Genomic DNA, 11,480 nt, shown 5'->3' on the forward strand with positions numbered 1-11,480 from the left:
GCCTACTGTATCCGGTCATACTCTATGACACATACCCGACACATACAGGTATTCTGTACACCAACAGTTTCCGCATCCACTCTAGACCGGATTTGCAATTTGCAGCGTGACTAGCTACCAAACGGCGAGGGAGACTGGCTAACGCCCCACAGCCTGGAGGGACAGACGGACAGTCCCGCTGTGATTGGTTAGATTGTTTACAATCCCAAAGTCTGGCGGGACGGTGGCGCTGTGTTTGGCGGGTTCATTGTCATAGATATCGTCGTCCCTTTTCTTCCCCCCTTGTTTTACAGCGGGTGGCAATGTAGTAGTTTAATTACCCCACCTGCTGCTCCACTCCAGAATGTGGATCAGGATCACACACTCACAAAATACTACAATACAATCAATCAAATCATGTTTTGTTTATTTACTGTCAGTCAATTGGCTTCAGTTTGTAGTCATTTGTTGAAATTCTGAATTCTTACATTTTCCTGACCCCCAACGAGTCCAGTGACTCTTTTTTTATTTCAGGGCTTTAGTAAATATGAATTGTATTTGTTTATCTAGCCGATTGATTGATTGATTGATTGATTGATTGATTGCCGTTGGTTTGTTTGTTTGTGTTTAACTGATAGGTATACTATATTGTAGAAAGGTTTAGCATATTTTGAAGAATCTTCAAGGATGGTAACCGGAAGGCTCGCCCCAAAACACAGTCGGGCCTCCATTGTCTTTTTCAAGGACCGCTCGCTTTTATATTCTTCTGGTTTGAGGAAAAGGAAGTTCCAGATGATGGTTCCTGCTAGCCCCTTTCGGTACCCTCGGTTAAGCTTTTCAGAAGGTTTGAACGTCGCTTACCCTAGGGTCCCTAATCGGTTATTCCGCTCTCCATGGGATGCAGATGTACATACCCGTTCACGGGTATGTAGCCTACATACATAACGTGGGAGAAACTGCATTAACCGCCGATGCGAGAGAGAATTTCAGAGAAGCCAAAACTTTAAAAAAAGATTAAAAATACTTAACGTCATCGGCGGTTAATGCATTTTCTCCCACGTTTCCGTTGTCTCCTATAGCCGCATTATGCATCTTTAAAACATCTCACCAACACTCAAGCGGCACGCCGCTCTCCGTGAACGGAGGGTATATACATCTGCATCCCATGGAGAGTGGAATAACCGATTAGGGACCCTAGGGTAAGCGACGTCCAAACTTCAGAAATGCTTAACCGAGGGTGCCGAAAGGGGCTAGGTTCCTGCATGACTACAAAACAATGACTACAACATGACGTAACGATTTTATCCGCTCCAGACCGGTTCACACAGCAATGTTGTAACACAGACCGGATCCTGTGTCTTATTGGGTCCTGTAGGATCTGAGATCATTGAAGATACCACGTGCGTTGGTTGAAAGCCGAGAGGTTTCTGCTGTTTAGTCTGCTGTCAGAGTGATGTATCATTATCCCCATATAAGGAAATCCAGATACTGTCAGAGTGACGTGTCGTTATTCCCACCTGATGATCCAAATGATGATGTCAGTGTTGATCTGTCTGTTAATACTCCATATATATTCAAAGTCAGAGTGAGAGTTAGAAGAGTGGAGGAGGGAGAAGGGAATAGATAGGAAAAAGGAAGAACTTGTCATGGGTCCACCGGAGAACAGCACGAAAGGAAAGCTTTGGCTCTACAACAGCCTGACACGGACTAAAGAGCTGTTTATACCCCATAATGGGAAGGTGTCATGGTACTGCTGTGGACCTACGGTATATGACGCGTCACACATGGGACACGCCAGAACATACATATCTTTTGATATTCTGCGAAGGATACTTCAGGACTATTTCGGTTATGACGTCCTGTACTGCATGAACATCACAGATGTAGACGACAAAATAATCAAGAGGGCCAGACAGAACCATCTGTTGGAAAGATACAAGGAGGAGAATCCAGGAGGCCAACAAATACTACAAGATGTCCTCAGTGCCAGAGGGCCCTTTCAGGCTAAGCTGGAGGAGACAAAAGATGAAGATAAGAAGAAGATGCTGAAATGTTTGGACAATGCAGTCACTGCTGCCCTAGGGCCTCTTCAGGAAGCTGTGGAGAGTAAGGCTGCAGAAGATGACATACAATCTCAGGCCCAGCTGCTACTGGAGGCTGGCAAGGACCTGCTGGCTGACTGGTTGGACGCCCAGTTTGGCAGCCAAGTTACCAAAAACTCCATCTTCTCTACCCTTCCTAAATACTGGGAAGGAGAGTATGTCAAAGACATGGAAGACTTGAATGTCCTTCCACCAGATGTTCTCACCAGGGTCAGTGAATATATGCCAGAGATCGTGAATTTTGTAAAGGAGATTGTCTCAAAGGCTTATGGCTATGAATCAAACAGCTCGGTTTACTTTGACACCGTGAAGTTCAACGCCAGCGAGCAGCACTCATACGCCAAGCTGGTGCCAGAAGCAGTCGGTGACCAGAAGGCTCTACAAGAGGGAGAGGGAGATCTGAGCATATCTGCTGACAGGCTAAGTGAGAAAAAGTCCCCAAATGACTTTGCTTTGTGGAAAGCCTCCAAGCCTGGTGAGCCATCATGGGAATCACCTTGGGGAAAGGGCAGGCCAGGTTGGCATATCGAATGTTCAGCCATGGCTGGCTCTGTCTTCGGAGAGTCAATGGACATCCACGGAGGAGGATGCGATCTCCGTTTCCCTCATCACGACAACGAGTTGGCTCAGTCAGAGGCTTTCTTTGAGAATGATTGTTGGGTTCGTTATTTCTTGCATACCGGTCACCTGACAATCGCAGGCTGCAAGATGTCTAAATCTCTCAAGAATTTTGTCACAATAAAAGACGCCCTGGCAAAGAACACGGCTCGCCAACTCCGACTGGCTTTCCTAATGCACTCCTGGACGGATACCATAGATTATTCTGACAACACGATGCAGTCGGCTGTCCAATATGAGAAGTTCATGAATGAATTCTTCCTCAATGTCAAGGACCTACTGCAACACTCTCCCAGTGGTCAATTTGGCAGCTGGGGCGCGACAGAGAATGGAAAAGGGGAATATCCGCACTCTGACCTTAAACATTCCTTCTATGAGAAGAGGTTGGCCATCCACGAGGCTCTGTGTGACAACATCAATACCCACGTTGCCATGGAGGAGATGAGGACGTTGGTCCACCTGACCAACAAGTACATCGCCAGCAGGAAAGCTGACAAGCTAACCCCCAATCCCCTCCTAGTTAAAAGTATTGCTGTGTATCTCACTTCAATGTTGAAGACCTTTGGTGCCGTTGAAGGACCAGAGACCATAGGATTTCCCATGGGAGGAGGGAAAGGTCAAAGGGTGGATCTGGAGAGCACGGTGATGCCATATCTGAAAGTGTTGTCGGACTTCAGAGAAAATGTGCGGAGGATTGCCAGAGAGCAGAAAGTGACGAGTTGTGAGGAGTTGCTACAGCTGTGTGACGCGGTCCGCGATGACACCTTACCTGAACTGGGAGTCCGACTGGAAGACCTGGAGGGCCATCCCTCGCAGGTGAAGCTGGTGGACACGGAGACACTTCTAAGGGAAAGAGATGCAAAGAAAAAAATGGAAGAGGAGAAGAAAAAGAAGAAAGAACAAGATGCTAGAAAGAAACAAGAGCACGAGATGGCTAAACTTGCGAAGATGAAGATCCCTCCAAGTGAATTGTTTCTCAGTGATATTGAGAAATATTCAAGCTTTGACCAAGCGGGTGTCCCCACTCACGATCTCGAAGGAAACAAGATAAGCAAAAGAGAATCCAAGAAACTGTGCAAACTCTATGAGACGCAAGATAAATTACATAGAGAATATTTAGATGAGGAGAAACGACGGGTGACGGGATCCTGATTGTTAAATTGGCCGGGCGTCTTGTAGAGGATGGACCATATGCCGTGGTCCATTCAAATTCTCATTCTCATGATTTTGCAGTGTATGTACAACAACACTGTTCAGGTCACCTATTCTGCATATCTCCTCTACATACCCACTAGGTCCTCCAAATCTTTGTATGATAGGATTCTGAGGGGAGTGAGGGGAACATTAGCCAAAAATAAATGATCTACAAGCTCACAATGCCTCACAACATGAGTTGTTGTGAGCTTGCAGATCTACTATTGTTGGCAAAGTGGTTTGGTGTAAAAGAGTAGACCAAGTGCAGAGCCAGCGGTCAAGTTTACTATATAATAAAATTAAATAAACATGAATTTATATAACATTGTGCTATCAGACAAGCCTATTGAAGCCATCTATGAAATCTGTCTCAGACAAGAGGTCATTGGTAAAAATGGTAAATGATGCATTTATATAGCGCCTTTATCCAAGGCGCTTTACATAGATTGTGCATTACATTCACCCATTCATACACCGATTGCAGCGGAAGCCATGCAAAGTATCAACCAGCACATCGGGAGCAATTTGGGGTTCAGTGTCTTGCCCAAGGACACTTCGACATGTAGACAGGAGGAGCCGGGATTCAAACCACTGACCCATGGATCATTGGACGACCTGCTCTACCTCCTGAGACACAGCTGGTGTGAAAAACACATCCATGTGACCCCTGGGAGTCACATGGATTCAGCCCAGTTGCATGGAATCCTTCTCTGTGGGATTTGAGAAGGCAGATAGAACATGCACAGCACGAGTGAGAGTGGTCGGGAATGAGAAAGATGCCTTGACAGCCTCACTCAAACCCCAGAGGAACGTGCTGTGAAGCACATAGGCTCGTTTCAAGTACAACGGGGTGGCATGGATGCAGAACTCAGTGGCATAATCTGCTACCGAGCTAGAGCCCTGCTGGTGTAGGGAGAGCTGTGTCTGCATCCTGCCCCTGGGTGTGGTCAAACACAGCCTTGAACTAAGTCCTTTGCTCTGCAGATGCTGGCTGTAGAGTAGACCCCTCACAAGTCACGACTAGCAAAATGCCATGCTGGCTGGGTCCAGCTGGCCAGATCTTACTGTTTAGGACTTGTGTGTGGTATGACCCACACACAAGTGGAGGAGGCAAAGAGAGGGGGCAAAGAGCGAGTGAAAGCCCACCAGGCTGTGTTTATTAACAACAAGGTGTGAGGCAGAGGGGTGTGGGCTCCGATGGCTGGTGAAACTCAGCTCGTGACCAGGGACACTGGAGAAGAGACGCAGAGTTAGAGAAGAATCCACAGGGGAGAGAACACTGCACAGCAACTGCATGAAGTTTAACTGGCTAGGCCAGCTCTACAACACTGGGGAACTGAGTCCGGCTGTCTATACTTTAACCAACCATAGACTGGTGAAGATCCTGCGCACACCCGAAAGGTGCGCTGAGATAATCAGGAATTTAAAAGTACCGTTGGGCACTGGCCTACTTGGAACGATGCAAGTTGGAAATGCATGCCCCACCCAGATATTATGCGTTGGAGCCTCTACAGCGGTGCCCGTTGGGCTGTCTCCCTTTTATGCTCATATATGGAGTTCTTTGTAAGGCATGCCCAAATATGGAGTATATGCAGTGTTGTGAGGTCAGAACAGGCCAGCTCCATATATGGACGATGGGCAGGGGCCCGGGGAGAGGCCTTTTTGGGGCAGTTCTGGACAACCGTAGTTCCGACCGACTCAACACCGGGCACTGCACCCCCCTGCTGTGGTGTGGAACGCGTGTGTCGAATTTGAAGTCGATGTTGTTATGTTATAATCATGAGTTGCCCATGTCTGTGTACTTGAACTTGAGATACAGTGTACTTGATATGTATTGTGTACTGCCTGAACTGTAGCATACTTTATAGATAGGCTATGAGAGACATCTCAGCGGCAGCAAGGTCAGCCTTGGCCCTTGCTCCAGTAGGCACGTTATTTTGTCTCATATCTTATTGTCACGTCATTATGATCCAGCACTATATATGTTCCCTGTTTGTGTAATAAACTTTGTGAACCTTTTAGCGTGATACTGTCTCGTGTCGCGTTATTGTTCTCCTGGGCCCGCCGCCGCAGTCGTCGTACCAAAGGAATACTTCAACTGGATTGTCACACACCACCCAGAACCACACACTACCCGTCTGTCAGAACCACACACCACCCAGCCTGCACACACTACCCGTCTGTCAGAACCACACACCACCCAGCCTGCACACACTACCCGTCTGTCAGAACCACACACCACCCAGCCTGCACACACTACCCGTCTGTCAGAATCAGACAAGGGTCCAATTAGAGTTTACAACAGTGTGGCTAACGGTTCTCGAGTTACGTGGATTACACACACACAGACAATACAGTATACATACAGACAGAGACTTGGTGCATTTATAGATAGATACTATGAGGAATCTGTTAAATTCTGTTATTTTTCGTTAAGAGTCACCAAAGAATTTATATCTTTAGCACAACTGGGCAATGGTTTATTAATGAGTTTGCGTTCAAGCTCAAAGGTATACAACAAAGCGGCGCTCTCCTTCTAGTCCAGTGGTGTCAAAGTGGGTTCGACAGGCCTGTTCTAGTCTATAAGACACTACCCTGAGGGACTCCGGTCAACCATAGAGCAGTGGTTCTCAACCAGTGGTCTGGGTCCACCACCGGACCTTGAGGAGGTTCCAGCTAGTGTTCCCCAATCCCCAGCTAAATGAGGGAAGAACTGGTGACCTAAAGAACCCGTAGGCCTAAAATGTTTACACTCTCAAGAGTTAAATAATAATTTAACTATAGTCTATTGTTAAACATCTGCATTACTTAATTAATAAACAATAAGTCTACACAATTAGAGAATGTAGAATAGTTTATATTTTGATCAATGTTTGCCTGTTATGTCTCCTACAGTACAGCATGGAATTTTGGACAAAATGCGAGACATGGCCAAATGCAACTCTTAGTGGAAGATTTAAGGCCGAAATTTTCGCCGTTAACTTCAAGTCATGATACAGAGAACTGCTTTGGCATGGAAGTACCTTAGGGTCATAGGAAAAGATTTATCCAAAGAGACAAGCTGCATCACCTTTCATTTCTGAATTATACACCTTTTTCAAAATGGCCGCCACCATTTACAGCAATACAGCATAGCCCGTATCTTTGCTTCTGTTAGAGCTATAATAATAATATTGGTGCCAAAGTATACATTTTTAGGGTCAAGGAATCCAATTAAATAGATTTCAAGACTAAAAAATCCAATAGTTTTCTCGTTACCATGACAACGGTGGTCAAATATGCACATTTCATTCGAAAACATACGTTTTAACAGGGTAACTTTACCCCCCCCTCATCCACTAAAACTTTCATTTAGTTTCCTCTTTGGCATGGAAGTACCTTAGGGTCATAGGAAAAGATTTATCCAAAGAGACAAGCTGCATCACCTTTCATTTCTGAAATATACACCTTTTTCAAAATGGCCAGCACCATTTACAGCAATACAGCATAGCCCGTATCTTTTCTTCTGTTAGAGCTATAATAATAATATTGGTGCCAAAGTATACATTTTTAGGGTCAAGGAATCCAATTAAATGGATTTCAAGAATAAAAAACCCAATAGTTTTCTCGTTACCATGACAATAGGGGTCAAATATGCTAATTTAAATCGTAAAATACGTTTTAACAGGGTAACTTTCCACCCCTCACCCCTAAAACTTTTATTTAGTTTTCCCTTTGGCATGGAAGGGCCTTAGGGCAATTGGAAAAGATTTATCCAAAGAGACGAGTTGCATCATCCTTCATTTACGAAATATACACATTTTCAAAATGGCCGCCACCATTTACAATAATACAGCAGATCTAATATTTTTGCTTCTGTTATAAAATTTTGCTAATTTCCACTCATATCATTATACATCATCAGCCAATCAGCTGAGCACATTCCGTGCTCATGCACACACGTACACACAAAGCTGTGCATATAGGAGCACCGCTAAAAGAAAACAATGTTTTTCTCATTACAATCACAATTGTGGTAAAATATGCATATGTAATTAATCAAATAAGTCTCAACAAGGTGACATTAAATTTCCCCCAGCATTGCACAATACAGCGGTTTCCTGCTGAGTACCATGGCCTCAGATTTGGAGATGCTGATCCTCTTCCTATGGCCACCAAACACTCGACAACATAATCTGCAAAAAGCAGTGAAGCAACCCTTAGCTCCCTGAAGCGTATACCCTCTCCTCCACGACTGCGTCTCGAGATCCTTCCATGAATATCACAAACAGGATAGGTGACAATGTGCAGCCCTGGTGGAGGCCAACCCCAACCACAAACAAATCTGACTTACTGCCCAACACACGGACACAGCTCTCGCTTTGGGTGTACAGAGTTTGAATGGCCCTCAACAAGGACCCCCTCACCCCATATTCCTGCACGCTGCATCCACAAAACACAAGTAGACTGGATATACATACTCCCAGGCCTTTTCCAGGATCTGTGCAAGAGTGAAGAGCTGGTCAGTTATTCCACGACAAGGACGTAATCCACTTAGCTCCTCTTGAATCTGAGGTTTGACTATCAGCCGGACCCTCCTTTCCAGTACCTTGGTGTAAACCAGGGAGACTGAGCAATGAGATACCTCTAAAATTGGCACACACCCTCTGGTCCCCTTTCTTAAAGAATGGCACAACTACCCCAGTCTGCCACTCTTTAGGCACTGTACCAGACTTCCACGCAATATTGAAAAGATCCATCTTCAACCGCTTATCCTTAGTCATGCAGGTCACAGGGGCAACAGCTCCACCAGAGCTACAGACTTCCCTCTCCAGAGCAACATTAGTAACTTCCCCCTGGGGGATCCAGAAGCGTTCCAAGGCCAATGAATGGTTGTAATCCCTCCATCTCATCCTTGGTCTTCCCAGGATTCTCCTCCCAGTGGGACGTGCATCGAGGACCTCCCTATAGGGATATGCCCGATAAGCATCCTAACCAGATGCCCGAACCACCTAAGATGACTCCTTTCCAAGCGAATAAGCAGCGACTCTACTCTGAGTCTCTCTCACATGACTGAACTTCTCACCCTATCTGTCCCTATGTTGAAAATATGTGTCAAGTGTCAACCAATCCCCTCAACACCCAGAGCCTTCAGCATTTCTCGACAGACCTCACCAACCTTTGGGGCTTTTCCACTGTGGAGTTTCTTAACTGGCTGTCCCGAGTCTCCTGGGATAACATATACTGACCATAACTGTTATGGTCAGCCCATGATTGGCACAGAAGTCCAATAACAAGCCACCACTCGGGTTCAGATCAGGGAGACCGTTCCTCCCAAACACGCCACTCCCAAGTGTCTGTCATTGCCCACGTGCATTGAAGACCCCCAGTAAGACGGAATCCCCCACAACAGGTGCCCCATACAGGGCCCCATGTAAGGCACCTTGAGAATGCTGCATGTCAGAGCATACATGGCTCTCTGCCGATACTTGTCTGCAGATACATTATGTGAATTGGATTTGCAACCCCATTGTCATGGTATTGACCCTATGTACACTCTGAAGTTTACCATTATAGCTTTAACAGAAGCAAAGGTCCCATACCTTTGCTTCTGCTGTATTACTTCAAATGGTGGTGGCCATTTTTAAACACATATATTTCAGAAATCAAGTGTTCTTATTTATCTCTTTGAATAATGTCTTTCTTATTGCCCTATAAGGTACTTCCATACCAAAGGTAAAAGTAAATAAAAGTGTGGGAGGGTGTAAGTTACCCTGTTTTTGAATGAAATTTGCACATTTGTCCATTTGTCATGGTAATTAGTGATTTTTATTTGTATTTATTTTTTGCATTGAAAACTACTCAATTGAATTCCTTTGAGACCAATATTATAGCTCTAACAGAATGATATGAGCTATGTTGTATTGCTGTAAATGGCGGCGGACATTTAAAAAAAGGAATATATTTCAGAAATGAAGAGTGATCTCATTTTGTCTCTTTGAATAATTTCTTTGCAATGTTACTTCCATGCCAAATGGAAAACTAAGTTTTAGGGGGGTGGGGAGGGGGTGGAAAGTTACCCTGTTAAAACCATAGACTGTAAAAAATATGGACAAAGCGTTCCCCGGGTCTAACATGAACGTAAAATGAAGCCTGTAATACTATGCTAATTCCTGATGTAAGTCGCCATCTTTCTAGATCCGTTTTTTGGTACCAGCTGGCCATTGGCTGGCTCCGTTTTGTACCAGCTGGTCATTGGCTGCCCAGACAACGAGGCGGGACTTCCCCCCTTCTTCTCCGTTGGTTTTTATTTTGACTCGAGTGGGAGGAGAAGACTCTTGAGTGGGAGGGGAATCCCGATCATAGACTGTAACGGTAGCCACGCCCCTCAGAACATACGCGACTTTATGGTCATTTTTTTAATTAATGGGACCATAATTTTCCAAAAAGAATATTATGACATTAGAAATGAGACTTTAAACTAGTGACTGGAAGAAGAAAGTATTCATGATCATGTTTATTAAGGTAATACAGTCTAGGTGAAGTTGGGCCAAAATACATGGGCCTCTATGGAGCTATGGGGCTTTTTGGGTCCAGTCCAGCGCCACAACAGGCCATTATATGAACTACCGATTTCAAATGAGGCTTCACGAAATATCTGGCTGACTGCCCCCCTGGTTAAAACATGTTTATTTTAATGAAATGATCATATTTTACACCTGTTGTCATGATAATGAGAAAACTAATTGGATTTTTTTCTTGAAACCTACTTAATTGGATTCCTTGACCCCATAAATGTACACTTTGACACCAATTTCATCATTTTAGTTCCAACAGAAACAAAGACATGGGCTATGCTGTATTGCTGTAAATGGTGGTGGCCATTTTGAAAAACGTGTATATTTCAGAAATGAAAGGTGATGCAGCTTGTCTCTTTGGATAAATATTTTGTATGACCCTAAGGTACTTCCATGCCAAAGAGGAAACTAAATGAAAGTTTTAGTGGGTGAGGGGGGTTAAAGCTACCCTGTTAAAACATATTTTTTGAATGAAATTTGCACATTTTACCCCTGTTGTCATGGTAACGAGAAAACTATTGGGGTTTTTAGACTTGAAATTGATTTTATTGGATTCCTTGACCCCAAAAATGTACACTTTGACATACATCTTTTTATTATAGCTTTAATAGAGGCAAAGATACGGGCTATGATGTATTGCTGTAAATGGTGGTGGCCATTTCAAAAAATTTGTATATTTCACAAATGAAAGGTGATGCAGCTTGTCTCTTTGTATAAATCTTTTCCTATGACCCTAAGGTACTTCCATGCCAAAGAGGAAACTAAATGAAAGCTTTAGAGGGTGAGGGGGGGTAAAGTTAACGTGTTCTTTTGAATTAAATTTGCATATTTTACCCCTGTTGTCATGGTAACGAGAAAACGATTGGGTTTTTTATTCTTGAAATCTATTTAATTGGATTCCTTGACCCTAAAAATGTATACTTTGACACCAATATTATTATTATAGCTCTAACCAAAGCAAAGATATGGGCTCTGGTGTAATAGTGGTTCATTGTCGGCGGCCATTTTGAAAAACGTGCATATTTCAGTA

At 44.3% G+C, this 11,480-nt stretch overlaps 2 protein-coding genes across 2 annotated transcripts in view; both read left to right on the plus strand.

Moving 5' to 3' along the window:
- The window catches only part of LOC310865222 (protein NLRC3-like), a gene marked incomplete at both ends in the record, with an annotated part of 239,975 nt that overhangs the window by 136,771 nt on the left and 91,724 nt on the right, over window positions 1-11,480 (plus strand). The gene's annotated exons all lie outside the window — the stretch shown is intronic.
- LOC310865176 (cysteine--tRNA ligase, cytoplasmic-like) lies at window positions 1,626-3,851 on the plus strand (the record flags this gene model as incomplete). The annotated part of the gene is made up of 1 exon (XM_083774202.1): window positions 1,626-3,851. One exon carries the CDS (start codon window positions 1,626-1,628, stop codon window positions 3,849-3,851), a length of 2,226 nt encoding a protein of 741 aa, XP_083630328.1.

Source organism: Protomyctophum parallelum (genome assembly GCF_964188405.1).
Source record: "Protomyctophum parallelum genome assembly, chromosome: 10".
Lineage (NCBI taxonomy): Eukaryota > Metazoa > Chordata > Actinopteri > Myctophiformes > Myctophidae > Protomyctophum > Protomyctophum parallelum.